Source organism: Loxodonta africana, chromosome 2 (assembly GCF_030014295.1).
Source record: "Loxodonta africana isolate mLoxAfr1 chromosome 2, mLoxAfr1.hap2, whole genome shotgun sequence".
NCBI lineage: Eukaryota > Metazoa > Chordata > Mammalia > Proboscidea > Elephantidae > Loxodonta > Loxodonta africana.
The window spans coordinates 165,611,838-165,631,856 of record NC_087343.1 but is presented as its reverse complement, the minus strand read 5'-3'; the positions used below and the strand labels follow the sequence as shown (position 1 = coordinate 165,631,856).

General features: G+C 44.8%; 1 protein-coding gene across 3 annotated transcripts; it reads left to right on the top strand.

Moving 5' to 3' along the window:
* The first annotated feature begins 11,950 nt into the window (after nt 1-11,950).
* On the top strand, nt 11,951-19,484 carry IRGM (immunity related GTPase M). 3 transcript variants are annotated; one of them, XM_023550686.2, is made up of 3 exons: nt 11,951-12,386; nt 15,645-15,865; nt 17,493-19,484. In XM_023550686.2, exons 2-3 carry the CDS (start codon nt 15,839-15,841, stop codon nt 18,711-18,713), a joined length of 1,248 nt encoding a protein of 415 aa, XP_023406454.2. In that variant the 5' UTR covers nt 11,951-12,386; nt 15,645-15,838; the 3' UTR covers nt 18,714-19,484. The 3 variants fall into 3 exon arrangements, with proteins under 3 accessions (XP_023406454.2, XP_023406457.2, XP_010592342.2); XM_023550689.2 differs by having other exon boundaries at nt 15,633-15,865; XM_010594040.3 differs by lacking the exon at nt 15,645-15,865.
* The last annotated feature ends 535 nt before the right edge of the window (nt 19,485-20,019 follow it).

Genomic DNA, 20,019 nt, shown 5'->3' with positions numbered 1-20,019 from the left:
TCCCCTGCCTCCCTCCCTTCTTGTGCAAAGCCAGCGCCAAACTGGGATGAGGAGCTACAACCAGAGTCTGTTTTACTGGACATTTGTTTTTAAAATGTTTATACGTGAGAGATACCAATGTGCATTAAAAAGGTACCAAGGAAAAAACTCTGGAAGCATCTACGTCGAAAAAGCACCTAGAAGGGTACCATAAAACCATAGACATATTAATTGGCAAATTTGCTTAATGAATGAACAAATGAATGAATGATGAACATTTAGCAAATTGCAAATATTTTGCTGATAAAACGTCTAAAAGAGGATTACAGCTCAGTACGTATTTGACCTTTTTGTTTAGAAAGGATAAAACATCTTAAAATGCTAGCAAGCATCAGAGGCAATGTATTAGACAATAGCAGCAGTCCACCCAAAATTTAAGGTTTCTGCCTTTATCCTGTCAGCTTCCTCTTACTGCACCATTGATTTTACTACCTAGATGTCATAGTCCCGTTGTTCAAATCACTGGGTAGACCATCAGGACAGCTACACCCCCAGACTGAATTGAAAAGCTACCCAGCTGACTATGTAAATAGCTATGACTAGGACACTCACAGGTATTCCCATCTAAAGGGAGAAGGAGTGAGGCTGGCAACACATATTCTTCTTCACACAAGGCTCCTCAGCACTTGAAAGCTGAGAAAGGCACACAGTAGAGAGCATGGAAGTGACAACTCTCTGAGCTTTTGTCCCAGGAGGAAAATAGGTAAAGTATAAGAATCAAGTGTGTTGCCATCACCCGCCATGGCCCCTACTCACAGCCTACCAGGAGCCTTTGAGAGAAAGATCACTCATCCTCGTCCATCCCCCTCTCATCGTAAGAGGCTATATTTGTAAAATGCAAAGGTAAAGAACCATATTTTTTAAACAACAAAACTTAAATCAGAAACCCTTCTTTTAAGTAGCAACTTCTTCTAACAAGGCCACGTAACCTAAAAACATAACCTGTTGTTGTCGAGTCGATTCCGACTCATAGCAACCCTAGAAGACAGAGTAAAACTGCTCCACGGGGTTTCCAAGAAGCAAAGGAGCAGCTGGTGGATTTGAACTGCCAACCTTTTGGTTAGCCTCCAAACATTTAATCACTGGGCCACCAGGGCTCCAACAAGGCCGTGTAGAAATAATTATTTGATTAGTTCCAGAATACAAATATTACCAATAAATAATTTGCTGGTGCGGATGAGAAGTGATTACTTCAGGGAATGCAAAATGATGTTGCTACTTTGGAAGACAATTTGGTATTTTCTTACAAAGTTAAACCTATTCTTTTACCGTATAACCCAGGAATCCCATTCCTGAGTATTTATCTAAGATAAAGAAAAACATATACCCACATAAAGAGCTGTATGTGAATATTCACAGCAGCTTTAATTTGTAATCGCCAAAAACTAGAAACAACCTAAATGTCCTTTAACTGGTGAATGAAATAAAAAATTCTGGTACATCCATATAACGGATTACTATTCAGCAACAAAAAACAATAACCCACAAACTACACAAACTACAGGCAACAGTGTGGATGAATCTCAAAAGCGTTATGCTAAGTGAAAGAAGTCAGGCACAAAATGCTACATACTGTGTGATTGCATTTTTATGAGATCCAAGAAAAGGCAAAACTTTAAAATTATAAGGGCAGAAATCATCAGATCAGTTGTTGCCAGTGGCTGAGAGTAAGAAAATGGACTGACTACAAAGAAGCAAAAGGGAACTTTTAGGGGTGATGGAAATATTCTATATATCTTGATTGTGGTGGTGGTTTACCACTTACTGAAACTCATCAAACTGAACTTCCCCAAAATGGTAACTATTGCTGTAAGTACATTATATCTCAACTTTTTTAAAAAAGATGATTACAAAGTATTATGGATAGAGGTGGTATGGAGTAGGAGTTAAGAATATAGGCTCTAGAGCTAGAATGTCTGGGTTTAAATCTTGGCTCAACCACTTCTTAGCTGTGAGACCTTGAGACACTTAACCTCTCTATACCTCCATTCTCTCATCTGTAAAGCAGGGATAATAATAGTATATACCTCACAGAGTTGCTGGAAGTAATAAATGAGTTAACAGAGGTAAACACTTAGAACAGAACCTACTCTATAAGCATTCAATAAATATGAGCTGTTATGCGGGCATGTCTTGGGGATATTGTGGGTTCGATTCCAGATCACCACAATAAAGTGAATATCGCAATAAAGCGAGTCACACACTTTTTTTTGTTTCCCAGTGCATATAAAAGTTATATGCATATTATACTGTGGTCTACTAAGTGTGCTATAGCATTATGTTTAAAAAATGTACATACCTTAATTAAAAAAATACTTTATTGCTAAAATATGCTAACCGTCATCTGAGCCTCAGCAAGTCGTAACCCCTTTGCTGGTAGAGGGCGTCGACTGGATGTTGATGGCTGTTTACTGATCATGTGGTACTTGCTGAAGGCTGGGGTGGCTGTGGCAATTTCCTAAAATAAGACAACAATGAAGTTTGCCACATTGATTGACACTTCATGAAAGATTTCTCTGTAGCATGTGATGCTGGTTGATAGCATATTACCCACAGTAGAACTCCTTTCAAAATTGGAGGCAATCCTCTCAAAACGCGTCACTGCTTTATCAACTAAGTTTATGTAATATTCTAAATCCTTTGTTGTCATTTCAACAATGTCCACAGCATCTTCACCAAGAGTAGATTCCACCTCAAGGAACCACTTTCTTTGCTCATTCCATAAGGAGCAACTCCCCATTCATTAAAATGTTATCATGAGATTGCAGCAATCAGTGACATCTTCAGGCTTCACTCTAGCTCTCTTGCTATTTCCACCCCATCTGCAGTTACTTCCTCCACTGAAGTCTTGAAATCCTCCGAGTCATCCATGAGGGTTGGAATCAACTTCTTCCAAACTCCTGTCAATGTTGATCTTTTGACCTCCTCCCGTGAATCACGAATGGCATCTAGAATGGTGAATCCTTTCCAGAAAATTTTCAATTCACTTTGCCCAGATCCATCAGAGGAATCACTATCTATGGCAGCTATAGCTTTATGAAATGTATTTCTCAGATAATCAGACTTGAAAGTCAAAATCAGTCCTTGATCCATGGGCTGCAGAATAGATGTTGTGTTAACAGGCAGGCAGACAACAGAGATCTTGGGTAACCAGGTGCATTCTCAACGAGCAGTAATGTTTTGAAAGAAATTGCTTTTTTTTTTTTTTTCTGAGCAGTTGGTCTCAACAGTGGACTTAAAATATTCAGTAAACCATGTTGTAAACAGATGTGCTGTCATCCAGGCTTTATTTTTCCCCTTACAGAGCACAGGCAGAGTAAATTTAGCATAACTCTTATGGGCCCTAGGCTTTTTAGAATGGTAAACGAACATTGGCTTCAACTTAAAGTCACCAGCTGCACTGGCTCCTAACAAGAGAATCAGCTTGGCCTTTGAAGCTTTGAAGCCAGACATTGACTTCTCCTCTCTAGCTAAGAAAGTCCTAGAAGGCGTCTTCTTCCAATATACGGCTGTTCTGCCTACATTGAAAACCTGTTGTTCAGTGCAGACACCTTCGTCAATTATCTCAGCGAGGCCTCATGGGTGACAACGTGCGGCAGCCTCTACATCAGCACCTGCAGCTTCACCGTGCACCTTCGTGTTATGGCGACGGCTTCTTTCCTTAAACCTCATGAACCAACCTCTGCTAACTTCAAACTTTTCTTCTGCAGCTTCCTTGCCTCTCTCAGCCTTCACAGAATTGAAGAGAGTTAGGGCCTTGCTAAGGGAATGTTGTGGCTGCTTTGATCTTCTATCCGGACCACTAAACTTTCCCCGTATCAGCAATAAGCCTGTTTTGTTTTCTTATCATTCGTGTGTTCACCGAAGTAGCACTTTTAATTTCCTTCAATAACGCTTCCTTTGCATTCACAACTTGGCTGACTCTTTGGTGTCAGAGGCCTAGCCTTTGGTCTGCCTTGGCTTTCGACATGCCTTCCTCACTAAGCTTGATCATTTCTAGCTTTTGATTTAAAGTGAGAGATATTCGACTTTTCCTTTCACTTGAGCACTTAGAGGCCATTGCAGGGTTATTAATTGCCTAATTTCAATACTGTCATGTCTCAGGGAATAGGGAGGAGGAGAGATGGGGGAACAACTAGTCAGTGGATTGATCAGAACACACACAATATTTATCGATTAAGTTCACTGTCTTCTGTGGGCATGGCTCATTGTGCCCCAAAACAATTACAACGGTAACATCCAAGATCACCGATCATGGATCACCGTAACAGGTATACTCGTAATGGAAAAGTTTGAAATATTGAGAGAATTACCAAAATGTGACACAGAGACACGAACTGAGCACATGCTGTTGAAAAATTGACACCAACAGGCTTGCTCGATGCAGAGTTGCCACAAACCTTCAATGTGTAAAAAACGCGGTATCTGCAAAGCACAATAAAACAAGGTATGCCTGTAGCTATATGATTATGTAACACGTACATACACATGTCTGTGTATATATATATGCACAGAAAAGAGTGGAAGGATGTTCACTATGTGAATGGTGGGAAGAATTATTGCCTTTACAACAAGCAAAAAAAAAAAATTTTTTTTCTCAAAAAGTAATGGAAGAAAGGACACTGGACTGGGAGGTCAGAGTCCTGGGTTTCAGCTGTACTTAATTATATGACCTCAGGGGAGTCACCTTCATCTCTAGAAAAGGAGGGGATGGGACAGATAGGGATTCCTTTGTCTCTAAAAGGGGATGGCTTTCTAAGACTTATGGTCAGAATAGGCAAGCTATCCTCTTTATTTTGTTTCACTTTTCTTTATTTATTCTCTGTCTACCAGGCACTGTGGACAGAAACAGAGATGAAAACACCTGCGTCCCTGCCCTCATGGGACTATGATAGAGGCTGTTCAAAGAAACAGACTAGTAGTGCCCAATGAGACAATTCTCCAGCATGATGAGGGGCACACAGAAGAGAGGTATGTAACTGGGTTTGGGGGAGTCAGAAAAAGCCTCCAGGAGGAGAACACAGGTGGAGTCCTGAATGAGTGAAAAAAAAAAAAAAAAAGATTGGCAGTGGCATTGCAACCAAAGGGAGGAAGGAATGTACCAAAGCAAAGGGTGTGAAAATAGCACTTGGTTGAGGAATGGGGAACAGAAAGAAAGAGAAATAGAGAGAGGTCACTTTTTGTTTGTTTTGTTTTTATAATTTTTATTGTGCTTTAAGTGAAAGTTTACAAATTAAGTCAGTCTCTCACACAAAAACTTACATATACCTTGCTACATACTCCCAGTTGCTCTCCCCTTAATGACACAGCCCACTCCCTCCCTCTACTGGGAGAGAGGTTACTTTGACTGGAGAGTGGAAATGAAGGAGGAAAAGGCCAGCACTGGGGGTGGGGAGGAAGGCTGGTGAGCAGGAGGGAAATGATGACCACTTAGACTGCTGATGGTCTCCAGAAAGCATATGGGGCCGTGTATGTTTTATTCTTGTGCAAAACCCTATATATGCTGCTAATAAGCCTGTTAAATACTAGTCTAAGAAGTACTTCATTGTATTTACAAATATAAGATAAACTAACAAAAATATTATGAACAAAAATGTCAGTTCAGTCTCGGGGGACATCTAGGTCAATTGGCATAACATAGTTCATAAAGAAAATGTTCTACATCCTATTTTGGTGAGTAGCATCTGGCGTCTTGAAAGCATGCAAGTGGCCGTCTAAGATACATCTATGGGTCCCATCTTGTCCTGAGCAAAGGAGAATGAAGAAAACCAAAGACATAAGGAAAATATTAGTCTGAAGGACTAAAGGACCACATGAACCGCAGCCAGCCTGAGCCCAGAACTAGACGGTGCCCGGCTACCGCCACTGACAGCTCTAACAGGGATCACAAGAGAGGGTCCCGGACAGAGCAGAAGAAAAATGGAGAACAAAATTCAAACTCACAAAAAAAAGACCAGACTTACTGGTCTGACAGAGACTGGAGGAACTCCTGAGTCTACAGCCCCTGACACTCTGCTTACTCTGAACTGAAGCCACTCCCAAAGTCCACCTTTCAGCCAAAGATGAGACAGGCCTATAAAACAAAGAGTAACACACATGAGGAATGTGCTTCTTAGTTCAATCACGTGTACAAGACCAAATGGGCAACACTTGCCCAAAAGCAAAGATGAGAAGGTAGGAAGGGACAGAAAAACTGGACGAATGGACATGGGGAATTTGGCATGTAAAAGGAAAGAGGAAGAGTGCCAACACATTGCAAAGATTGCAATCAATGTCACAAAAACAATTTCTGTATACATTTTTGAATGAGAAACTAATTTGTGATGTAAACTTTCACCTAAAGCTTTAAAAAAAAAGTTCGCTTCCATTTTCCATGGTTAGTTGTACACACTTATTCATTCATTAAATATTTATTGTCTGTTGTGTATATTCTGGGAGCTGGAGATACAGCAATCCCCAAGGTAGACCAGGTCTCTCCACAGAACTTACATTCTAGTAGAGGGCAGAGAGAAAGGAGCTAGACATTAAACAAATGAACAACCAAAGCAACTAAGAGAACTGGACCAGCTTTTCTTCTGCCCAAGACCCATCAAAATCCTCCTACCCTCAGAAGAAGGAGAGAGGCCTTGTGATACAGTGACTGAGAGCTTTGCACTTGGGAATCAGACGGACCTTTGGTCAAATTCTGGCTCTCCCACCTACCGCCAAACTGGCTTTGGGTAAGTCCCTTCCCTGAGCTTTCATTTCCTTACCTGAAAACTGCAACAACATCACCACGTTCCTATGGTGGTAGGGTGGATTTGAGGAGGCAACCAATCAATCCTCAGTTGTCAAGTATACAGAAAATACTCAGCAAATGGTCTTTTTTATTTAATTTTTGTTTAATTTTCATTTTCCACCTTTAGGATAGCCCACGATCTCCACTATCCAGATAAAAATAGTCACAGGCTAGAAAATAGGGGGAGCATGGTATAAAGGTATAGAAAAGACCTGTTTAACATTACGAATTCACATTTCAATGAATTCACAACTGTTTCCTTCTAAAGCTGTCCTACTTGGAATTAACATTCCTTTAGGATTTCACAAACTGGTAACATCTGTCTACATTACATGACCCAGTAACTTAAATAAAAACTATCACCTAAAATAGGGAGCCAGCCCCAATCTGTCCTAGGATTCCTTGCTCTGATTCTCTGACTAACACTGAGCCGTTTAAAGATCAGAGATAGCACAGAGAATTGATAAGTAGTCTGAACACAAGCTGTGGAGCAGAGGGCCTGAGCCCACTGTGATCGACCGTTAACTGAAAGCAGAATTTTTTGAAACAGAATAACCAAGGGGGAAGGAGCTTTCTAACTGGCTGTGCCTTTGACTAATCATGTCTTCCAGTAGAAAAGAGGCATAACAATTAGTACATTTCTCAAGCAAGAAAGAAAAGAGTGCTGCTTCCCTATAATCACGTACTCTGGAATGTTTTAACTGTCTTTTAATAATGTACATTTCTTACAAATGACTTCGGAACAACATTGGGTATTTAAAGATTTTGAAGCCAGAATATACAACACAAAAAGGAAATGTCTTTTCGGTGATCTCAGACCTTAAGAGCCAAACTGATTTTACTCAAGCCTTCCCACATAAAAAAAAAAAAAAAAAAAAATTTTTCCCCACATAAGTTCCCTTCTGCACTGAAAATAGACATGTGAGACTTCAGCCCGCACAGAAGAATTTTAGAAGCAGAGTCTATTATCTTTTCTACTGAAGTAAGAGCCCAAGCTTATAAACAAAAAGAATGCCATACTTCTACATTCCTTTTTCCTATTGGTGGCTCGCACTCTCCTTTACAAAGATGGTCTTCTGTAGGTGAATTACTGTGCTTGCAGGGAGCCCTAGCATCTTTTTGCCACCCAGTACCACAAAGGACACCTTGTTGCTACCCTCTTCCACACTTCCACCTTTCCCACTTTGCTTGTTCTGGATCCTGCTGCTGGTTCCTGTTCATCTGACCTCTGCTTTTTGGGACTTCATCTGGCAGCTTACCTGCTGATCTTGGAATTTGTCAGCCCACATAGCCTGTGAGCCAGCGGCCTGCTGTCTGACCTGCTGAACTTGGGTTCACTAGCCCCTGCAGCTATGTGAGTCAGAAGAAGCCTCCAGCCTGACCCAGAGACTTGGAACTTTCCAACCTTAACCAATACTTGAGCCATTTCCTTGATATAAATATCTCTCTATATATATTTATACGATGCTTTCGTTTTGCTTCTCTAGAGAACCAGCCTAAGATATTTGGTACCAAGAGTGATTCTAGAGAAACAAAATTGTAAGGATGATTTTTTCTAAATTGATTTGCAAGTTTGGTTAATCTTAAAGATGTTGATGACTCTGCTTCCAGTAATAAACAGGGCACCGCTAATTCATGGCATGAGATGGCAATAGAAATATACAAAATTTCCCACCAATAGTTAAGGTATTGAGGAGAGGCGAGGCTCTGGGCATGTCTGATACCTGTTTACAAATTTGTGAGAATGAGAAGCCTAAGGAAGCTGGTTGGTTGGTCCTACTTTCGCTAGACAAAGTAGTGAAAGAAAGAGATGAAGTCAGGGCTTCAGAGTCACAGCCCAAGTGCCACATAAATGACCTCAAAGTCTCCACTTCTGCCTTGAAAGAAAGCCTTGTTTCTTGTAGTAACAGAGCTAATATTGCCAGAAACCAAACCCAGAGTTTTCTTGTAAGAGTAGCTGAATTACAATGCAAATCGAATCCCCAACCTCAAAAGACATCTAAAATTAAAGTGAGGACATTGATTTGGGAAGAAATGGGATCCCAAAACTTGGGATGTGGACACATGGGCAGATAATCACGAAGCTGGGGACACTGAGCCCTTAAATTCCATTGAATCACTTATGCCAACAGAACCAGCCCTCTCGCTCCCAGCTGAAGAGATTACTCCATCATTGTCTGCTAAGCCACCCTCCACAGTAAAACCAATAGCCCCTCCACCCACATCTGATGAGATTAACCCAGCTGTGTCTGAAGAGTCTTCGTCTGAGATATTGCCTGTGGCTTCATCTGAGTAATCACCTGGGGAGGTTTCTGAATCATTGCCTGGGGCATCACCTGAGACAGATGCCTTACAAGACATTGCTGAATGTTCTCAGACCTCATCCTTACCACCCATTTTTGCTTCTAGACCTGTAACTAGACTTATCCCAACAAGTGCCAAAAGGTGAAACACAAAGCCTGACCCAGGAAGGGGCAGGGAAGGACTCACTCTTGTGGTATAGTTGCAATCTGGTTTCCATGGCCTCTGGTGGTGGAAAATATCCCTACTGACCCTCTCCTAGGAGGCACAATGAGGGGCTCACTCAGATACTAGGATATGTGGGGTAGGAAAGGCCCCATCTGCAGGCCTCCTACCCCCTCCTTGGTTTCTGCAACAGGCAGGGCACACAGCTTCTTTTAGCTGAGGCTGACTAGTCCAGGGACCATGTCCAGCCACTGTGCTCTCCCTGAAGCCCACACTGTTGACATGAAGTGACAGCACATCCCCATGACATACGCCCCCTAAGTGATCCTTGTTGGCCTGTCACCTCTCAACCTGTCAGTTAGCTCTATAAGTGGCTTCCCAACTTGTTATCAGCATTTGGTGTCTCTGCCCAAACCCTGGGGAAGCAGAGCCACTCTACCATCCTCTGACAGTCTCACCCTGTGCCCCGGGCATCTCTTTATTGACTGCAAAGCTCCAGGGAACTTTTCCTACTGCTTCCCTTTCAGAATGAGGGAACGGGGATCACTGAGAGGTTAAGTGGCTTGCCCAAGGTCACACAGCAAGAAGTGAGTAGTGCTGGGACTCAAACCACACTGTCTTCTCATGGTTGCCAGCAGATCAATCAGCACCAGGTCAATAACTGAGGATACACAGTGAGCAGTGCCTCAGATTCTGAGCTCATAATCTAGTGCCAAACACAGATCATCACAAATCTATTAAAATATTGTGTTAGGTGGTCATGAGTGTGCCCAGTGCTGTGAAGAGGAAGGACAGGGCATGTGGGAAGCAGGGAGCGGGTCCTGAGGCAGTGTCGGTGGCTTCGTTGACGGAGTCTCCCCAAGGCCGGGGTGCCAGAGTAGAGAGCTAGGAGATGTAGCCTTGTGAAGTGTTGTTCCAGCCAGTGGAAATAGCCCTTACAGAGGACTGGGCATGAGAGAAACTCAGAGCAAACTAAAACGTTGGAGAAGCCTTTATGGATGGAACGGGAAGATGTAGGGAGAGTCAGGAGGGCTGTGGCTGTAGCGGTCAACGTCAACAGCTAAACCACGTGTGGTCTTGCAAGCCTGCTCAAGATTTCAGACTATCCTGCTACCTATCTCCCCCTGGTAATGACCATATTGTCCTGGCCATGAAGTGGAAGTGATGAAGGCCAGGCAGTCACACTCCCCCATGCCCAGGGAACGTCAATGCTCCAGAGGCTGGCATGTGGCCCATGAAAGGCAATCAAGGGTATTGAGATGGATTTTTCCAGGTGGAGCAGGCAGGAACTTCTCCTTTTTTTTCTGCCTTAATGTGTGAGAGTATGAGAATGAAGCTCAGCATGGCTTGTTGACTTGCTTTGTGTAATTGGAGTCAATTCTCTGACTGCTTCTACTTTTATAGCAAAGAAATGGGCATGGCCACCTGGTATGGGTCAGGAGGGGAGGGAGCTCAGAGATTTGGGTATGAGGTCGGTCTCATACATCTGACAACTTTCTTTTGTGTACCCACTACATGCCAGGCTCTATTGTAGGCACTGGTGATAAGGCAGTATGTGTCCCACTGCCATAGAGCTTACATTGCAGAGAGGGCATAGAGAGTAAGCCATCAACCTGATCAGAAAACAGGGCTAAGAGGACCATAAGAAGCTACTTGTGGTCGTGAAAGCGCCTGGGGAGTTGTGTCACTGTGAGCTCATAGCCAGCCCATCTGCCATAGTATACCTTCTCTTCCAGCAGGTCCCAGCTGTCCAGGCACAGGGAGGAGGGGCTGTTTGTTTATCCACCCTAGGATTTGCAGGCAGATGAGATGAGAGGACAGAGGAGGGTGGAAAAAGTTCGAAGCACAATCAGAAGATACTTCTTTTAAATCTAAGACCACAGAATCTCAGCAGGATAGGAAAGAGTGGGAAAACAGGAAGTGGCAAATGTCAAGGAGAGTGAAGGAAGAGAAGCTACCTTGAGTAAGTAGGCTGGGGCGTTGGTCTATGGTGAGAGGCGAGACATCTGCTTTAGTGATGGTGGGTGTGGAGGATTTTCAGGTGATGCTCAGGGCAGCCAGGGACCATGTGACAGTGGAGGAGGCTGTGAGCAGGTAAAAGTCACTGTAAGTGAGGCCCACAGCAAAGCAGGAGACTAGGGACACTTGAATGAAATAGGACACCACCATGGATGGTGGGGAGAGAGAGGATGAGCTGAGTACTGTGAGTCAGTCATGGAAATGTGAGGGGTCAGAGAGGTCAGAGACAGCAGTTAATGACAGGAGCAAGTGTGCTTATAAAAGGGTAGAGGGACAGAGGGCTGGGGGCAGGGTGCAGGACCTTGAGCTGGATGGAGCATGCCACAGTCCAGAGCAGGACTGGGGCATGGAAGTGGGGGAACAGAGCTGGGCAGGGGCAAGGCAACCCCAGAGAAGCAACCTTTCCATAAATAGCGTCTGCATTTATTGTGGGACCGGGTCTGACTTGGGGGTTGAATGTTGCCACTCACGCAGGGCTCAAGTACAAGGGCTGGCAGGAGGGTGGGGCATGACAGGTGGGCAGGGGCCCATTGCCAATCAGGCGCGATTCCTGCACAGGCTGCCGGGAGTTCGCTGGTGCCCTTCTGCCTATGTGGGCATAGAACGGAGCTGCTCTGTCTCCTGCACCATCTGGACCCTGGAGCATCTAGACATAAGAAAGTGAAACCCTTTCTGCCTCTGCTCTTTGAGAAGTAGAATCATTTCCAGGAACACAAACTGAAACCAATCTGTGTGGAAATCGCTTCCCTTGGAGGGGGGAAGGGTGTGGCCAGGGGGAAGGACTTGTTTATAGAAAGAGCAAAGGAATGAGAGCTGGCTGCAGAAAGGAAATTCAGAGGTAGCAGGCTGTCACTTTCTGGTGCTTCCTCTCTAGATCTCTTTGCTGTTCCTAAGACAAGTCCAACCTCTACACAAGTTGCTCATATCCTTCTGGAAAATCTGGATCTGGATTCAAGCTTTGGACAGACTCAGAGGGCGCTGCCTCTGTCTGGGAGGGCAGGGAGCCCTTCCCAGGGAGAAGGGTGAAGTCCCAGGAGTGGTCCCTGACTTCTGATCACGGACACCCCTCTGCTTCCAGGAGCTGGTAAGTGAGAGGGCTGCTAAGATGGCAACTTGGCTAATGACTGGGCTCATATTGAGACATTACAAGGTGGATCCTTGACACCAAGGGCAGTTGAGCTTGGGGTCTGGGTTCTTTCATTTCAGTGACAAATTCAAAGCAGGTCCCCTCTCTGACATTCCTAAGGGACCCAAGTAAAACACCCTCAAAATACTTTGGCTATCTCAAACCCTACCCACCCATAAGCGTAGCAGATCGTTGCCTTTCACCTAGATAATCCTAGCATTCGACATTTTATGATAGGAACCAATTTGGAGAAAGGCGGCAGGATGTGCCACTCATATTTTCTTAGAGTCTAAGGAGAATCTCTTCATTTTCAACCTGGAGATGTCCTCCTGAGGTCAGGACCAGCCACAGGCAATGTCTGGGATAGCCTGAAATTGTGATAGTCCATCAAACAATTCCATCGGTTCACCAGGCTGAACGACCCAAGGAATAGGGACCTGGGAGGTGGGGGTTTAGGAATGGAGCATGTACCTCTAATCATTCCTCTAAGTTAAAAATGTTCACCTATGCTGGAGAGACCTGTCCTCACTGCAGGCACTAAGCCTTTCCTTTGTAGATGACTTTAATGAGGTGTGTGGTGGGGTGAGGGGTATGGGGTAGCAGTTTCTAACATCTTTCCAGAAAATGCCATGTCCAGCACAGTCCTCATAGATCATATAGAAAAATATCATGCTTTCCTGGAATAAATTAGCATATTGATTTTCCCTCAGGCTTTTCTGAAGATGATCAAATGGGGAACAAACCCAGGGCTTTGGCTCATGTTGTTTTCTGGGCACGTGAAAGCCACCGATACCCCAGAGTTCTTATCTGGTACAAGGGTTGGCCCCACTTTTCTACGAGTCCATTTGTTTGGGGCTCAGGAGAGTTGGGCATGGCACGAAGTATACATAGCTCTGCATGGAGTCTCCACTAACCTGTCTGCATGCCTTAGGTCATGAAATGTATTTAGTAAGTGTCTTAGTTTCCTGGGGCTGCCTTGACAAAAATATCACAAAGTGAGTGGCTTTGAAAAACAGAAATGTCTTGTCTTACAGTTCTGGAGGCTGACAGTCTGGGCTACGGGCTTTGGCAGGACTTAGTTCTTTCTCTCTCTGCTCTAGGGGAAGATCTTCCCTTGTCTCTTCCAGATCCTGGTAGCCCCTGGCATTTCTTGGCACTCCTTGGTTTATAGACAGATCCTTACATTCTGTCTTGCCCCTGAGTGTGTGACTCTATCTCTGTGTCTGTTGTTCAGCTTTCTAAGATACCACTCAGATGGGATTAGGACCCACCCTACTCTGCTCTAAACTTAACTGAGAACAAAACAAAAATCCTCTTTCCAAACAAGGCTACATTCACAAGTACAGGGGCTAGAACTTCAACATATCTTTTTGGGAGACACAATTCAGTCCATAAAATGAGCTGTAATTAGCACTAAAAAGTGTGGGGGGTGGGCTGAGGAGGGAAGAGAAAACCTGATAAAACAGACTAGACTAGAATAGAATATGTCAGGGTACAGAGTGGAGTTAAGGCAAATCCTTTTATGATTCCCTTGTTTCAGGTGTATGCATGTGTGTGTGACTGTGTACTTGGTTCCTTTAGGAAATGTATACCTCACTGGAGTTCTCAGAAGGCTTTGGAAGATGTTCCTCACAGGGGCTGTTTCTCCTATCTAAGCATGGCTATCCATCTCTAGTTGAGCCTGGTCTCTGGGCTCCCTCCAGAAGGTCCTAATCGCTCTTTTCAAGAGCTCCTTGACACCTTTCTGGGGTGGAGGAAGTCCAGTGGTATAATCTGTGTAGAGTTCTCAGAGAATGGAGTTGGGTGGGGTGGACAAATGCAACCCAGGCCTAATTCTGAGGAATCCCCTAAGCTTCCAGGTCAGCACTATGAGGCCCAGTGTCCTGGAGTCTCATGCAAACAAACTCATGAGCATACTGACACCTACTGGAGGACACTCCAACCTCACACAGAACTGACAACATCCCTCCGTGGCCTGGCAGTGACACAAAAGCCTGGGCAGGTACAGCCACGGAGAAGCCCTGACACTGGGACTCAGCCAGGTCCACTGAGCAGCTGGTGAAGCCCCATCATGGGTGCAGGGCAGCTGGATCATATGAGTGAAGCCAGTGGAGGGGGTGGGTCAAGAGAGATGGGTCTGGGGCCACGGTGCTTAAGTTTCTCTTCCTCAGGGCACTGTACTGGGTGGACAGGTGGGCCCACAGGTTTGGGGAGGCTGGCTTGGGTCACGGACACAGTCACAGAAAAGGTCTGGGAAAGAACAGAGCCTTGTGCTGACCCCTCACAACCATCGTGGGGCAGTCTGTACTCTGCAATAACCAGTGCCCACCCAGGGTGCATTTTTAGATGGGTTTGTATGAGGAGGCTACATGCTTAGGAGCAGGTAGACAGAGTTTAGGAAGGGAGGCCAATTTATCTGTCAACCAGTAATTTAAAGACCTACGAAAAGTGTATTGTGCTTCATTAATCCACACTTCCGAGTTCCCTTTCAGTGTTCACTCTTCCCTTTCTAGAAAGTCTCCCCAGCTAGGACCCAGCCCAGAGCTCCGTTCTCACATCCAACCAGCATTGCCCCTGCCCAACCACATTGCTATTCATCCAGCTCCCTAGACAAGTGTAGTCTCTGCTTGCCTTAAGTTTGGAGGTAATGTCCTGGCTTTCCCATAGTACCACGATTCTTTCACAAATGACCTGAAGACTTACCGTGGGCACAGGGCTCAGGGGCTTATGGCCCCAATGCAGACAGGATCTGTGATTATGGTATTTCCAAATATCTTCCCCCACTCTCAGCTCTTTGTATATTTCTGACCATTTCATTAGGCATATCCATCTCTTAATGGGTCCACTTTGTCTCTACAACAGGTTCTACAACAGTTCTCTTTCCCATAGGATAGGGAGTGGGAGGTGACAGCAGGTCGTGATTTCAGCTGTGGCTCAAATTGAGGGAAATGACATCTAGGGAGGGGGGATGGTAGGTGATGACAATAACTGGATCAAGACATCTCTACGGGAAGTGCCTGAGTACTCAGCAATACTCAGCAGATGGAACTGGGGATTGGCTTAAAATAGAATCTTCCTCGCCTCCTGTCCGGACAGAATCATGAAATCACACTCATGCGTTCAAATCTTGGATCCCTAACTATTAGCTTGTTTCTTAGCTGTAAGACTCTGTTTCTTCAACATTATTCAGGAAGAATCATACAGTTTATCTAACAGGGTTCAGGGAAGATTAAACAAGAAACCGCGTGCAGAACACACAAAGACAACGGCCCTGAATAAACTGCAGTAAGAAGTCAGAGGGAGGAGGAAGAACAAGAGGAAAGCTGACCTCAGAGATAACAGTAATAGCAGAAGGCGTTCATCAAGAGCTTTCTGTGTGCCCCTAAGGAGTACTCTGCATACATCACACCATGCAACCCTCTCAGGAGTCCTGTGAGGTGAGTCGCATCACTCAGCTCCACAGAGCAGAAAACTGGGGCTCCAGGAACTTGTCCAAGTTGCACGTGGCTGAGTTGGTCCTAAAACACTAGTAGAGCTCTGAGGCCCATTCTCTGCACAGATGCGGTGAGTCCAAGCACTGAATGTTGCATGAGCAGCAGCCTGAGGAGTCTGGGGCACAGTGATGGGGCTCCCAGGACACGTGCAAGCAAGAGCCCCCTTGGGGAATACGGATGGGGAAGAGTGGGATGCGCCCCAGAGCAGGAGGGGAGGGACAAGAAACTGTACCCTGGGACCTACAGGTGGCTGTACAACTTGTCCCACAGATGACACATTGGGCCTTCTAGGACAGAAGCCTGCAGGCAGCTTCAGAAGAAGACACACGTGGGTCTAACAGGTCCCTCTCACAGAACAGAAAGGGCCATGTGAGGGCTCCCAGAGCCAATGCCTCAATCAAAGGGATGGCCCTGAATTCTAGAAATGTTAAAGATTTGTGTTAGCTCACACAGAAGGGAGCAAGAGAATTTTAAGAGAAAATACCACAGCAATCACTTATAGCCGTGTGATTTTGAAAGCCCGTCACCTAGGCAATTTACTGAATTTTAATGTCCTGGAGTAGAAAGCACCAAGTAATACCAACCAGTTCTCTTTCCCATCCCTGCCTCACAAAATGCTTTCAATCTGATTAGAGCGATTCAGCCAACAAAAGAAACCGACATTTATAAAAGAGCTTTAGTATTTATATTAATAATAGAACTAATAATTATAAACAAGAGTTTACAAATGTGAACTTAGAAATCTTTAGGAGTTTATTTGGGAGGCTTGACTTAGATATTGAAGAAAATGGAGAACAGGCATTTATTAAAGCACAGCCAACACTGTTAGAAGTTATCTAAAGTTTTCATCAAAAAAATTTTAAAAAGACTATATTGAGAGGGAAAAAAAGCACTTTTTACAGTGTTAATAAAAATAAATACTTTTGTTTTACTCAGTGAGGACTATTGTACACTTGGGAGTGAGTTATTTGTTTTTGGAAGATGGTGTAAGCTCTCCCCCTCCCCTGCCCTACACCCGTTGCCATCGAGTCCAGTCGAGTCGATTCCATCTCATAGAGGCCCTACAGGACAGAGTAGAACTGCCCCATAGAGTGTCCAAGGAGCACCTGGTGGATTTGAATTGCCAACCTTTTGGTTATCAGTTATAGCTCTTAACCTCTGCACCACCAGGGCTCCCCCAACCCTGAAGAGGATTGAAAATAGGCAGTCCTGCTCATTCAGTTGGGATGGATTGCTGAAGTAACTCATGGAGCTCAGGACTGAGGGGCTGACCTTACATTTTATTGCTAAAGTCATCCCATGACCACATTCCTGCTCTGAAGGTTGATTGTTGGCACAACCAGCCTCAGAGCATTCATTCCTCAAGGCTTCTCCCCCACCTCCTCCTCCCAAGGAATGTGCACAGCTCCTAAATGAGTGCTTTTCCTTGCTTTGATTTTAACCTCAATGTCTTTGCTGTAGTCTTGGTTGGTAATTTAACACCCTGAGCTTGGGATGCTAAGTCAAATGACTCCTGTGTACCCCATTGTTCCTGGACACCCTAACTCCCCTGCTCTTCCCACCTCTGCAGGTTACTCCACTGCTTATGGACATGGCAGGGTCCTATCTGACCCCTCAAGCTTCATTATCTACATCCTTCACTTCTGTTTTGCCATACAATAAGGATTCGGGGATTTTATCGGAGGCAGAGGCCATGAAAGCTCAGAAGGCCTTGGCAGATGGGAACTTGCTGGAGGTGGCCTCTGCTGCCATGGAGACTGTGAGGAGAGTGTCTACCACAGGAGTCAACATTGCTGTGACAGGGGAATCCGGCAACGGCATGTCCACCTTCATCAACGCACTTCGGGGCATCGGCCATGAGGAGGAGGCCTCAGCTCCCACTGGGGTGGTAAGAACCACCCAAACACCTGCCTCCTACTCATGCTCCCATTTTCCAAATGTGGTGCTCTGGGACTTACCTGGCATGGGTGCTACCTCCCAGAGCCTGAAGGACTATGTAGTGGAAATGGAGTTCAACCAATACGACCTGTTCATCATCGTTGCATCTGAACACTTCAGCATGAATCATGTGACACTTGCCAAAACCATTGAGGAGATGGGAAAGAAGTTCTACATTGTCTGGACAAAGCTGGACATGGACCTCAGCACAACCATCTTCACAGAAGAGCAGCTACTGAAGAGTATCAGAGAACATATCCTGGAAAATCTCCAGATGATGCTTGTGTGTAAATCCCCCATATTCCTGATCTCTAGCTTTGAACCTTTAAGGCATGACTTCCCAAAGCTCAGAGCCACACTGCAAGTGGACATATCTGATATTAGGTGCCACGGTCCCCTACAAGACCTGTTCCATACCTGTGAAAAGATCATTAATGATAAAGCAACCTGCCTGCAGGAGAAAATAGCCACAGACTCTTTCCAGAACACCCCTGCCATTCGAGATGCAGATGGTTTGGCGGAATGTCTCAAAGCCTACCAGTTTTCCTTTGGTGTGAATGATAAATCTCTCCAGCAGGTGGCTCAGAGAATGGGCAAGGAATCCTTGGAGTACACAGCCATCACGATGTCCCAGGATGTACAGGCTCTCAGCAGAGTGGACTGGAAACTGATGTGCCTGACTTGTAGAGTCATGAAGGCATTCCTCTTTCTTCTCAGCTACATCCCATCCTTCAGTTCTCCTATTGTCCAATGTGTCAGACGAATGCAGCACAAACGTATCCTTATGATAGTTGTTGAGGACACTAAGACTGTCCTGAGAAAAGTCCTGAAAGACTCCAGCATCTCAGGCTAAAAACCAACCTGGGAACAGTACAACACGCCCGTTCTCGGATGGTGCCAGGACATCTGGGTGTCCTCTTCTCAGGAGAGTACACTTTTCTCCACCCAAGTCAGAGAAATTTAAGATAATACTTTCTTCTATTTATTAGGGTTATAAATTCCTTGAAATGGATTATGGAAATTGCTTATCTTCCTAATACCAATGGTAATGAATCGTTCATCTGAAAAACACTTGTTTTTGTTGTTGAAATCATTAAATAAATCTTCTGGGATAAGAATATAGAAATTAGGCTTTCAGGTGCAAAGGGTCATGTCAGTCAGGATCAGTCTTCTTTCCCCTCTAAATCATTAAAATTCGAGTTCATCTTCACTAACCCTTTTCATTCACCCATCCCCATTCTTTTTCTCCTTCATTTCACTGTACCCATGGAGACAAAACTAGTACAGAGGGATATGTCATAATTTTAGGGGGCACGTGGAGATGTGGTTGAAACTATTCTTCAAAACCTACTGGGATTTAGGGCCAGGATTTCCAGGCAAGCCTGTCTACTTCAAAGGTGTTTGTTCTTCACACCACTCTCCACCAGATGCTTCAAAATTATCAGTATTTTGAAAATAGATATAGGTTTGTATTAGTCAGGGTCCTGACAAGAAACTGATGGCACCCTCAAACTGGGTCATCTGAGGCAACTTTAATAAGGAAAGGTATTTTCTAAGATGTGGACATGGTAGAAGGAGATCACCAAGAGGAAGTGCTGACCCTGTCTTAGGCTGGGTTCTCTAGAGAAGCAAAATCAGTAAAGCATGTCAATATATACGGGGAGTGACTTATATTAAGGAAATGGCTCAGCAGTTGTAGAGGCTGAAACGTCCCAAGTCTGTGGGTCAAGCTACAGGCTTCTGATTCACTTAGCTGCAGGGGCTGGCGAGCCCAAGATCAGCAGGTCAGACAATAGGGCTGTGGCTCACAGGCTGCAAAGATCGACAAAGGCCAGGATCGGCAGGCAAGATCACAGGTAAGCTGCTAACTCATGCCTCAAGAACCAAAGGTGAGACAAACAGCAGCCAGCTGCAGGATCCAGTGTGAGCAAAAGCCCATGAACCTTGCCAGCAAGTCCACTTATATTGGATGCAGGCCACACCCCCGAGGAAGCTCCCTTTCAAGTGATTGGCTACTCGCAGCTGATCCCATCATGGAGGTGATCACATTATATCAAATCTCATCATGGAGGTGGTCACATTATTATATGACAGCCAAACTACATTGTAACTTCCAAACCACTGAGAATCATGGCTCAGCCAGGTTGACACACGACCTT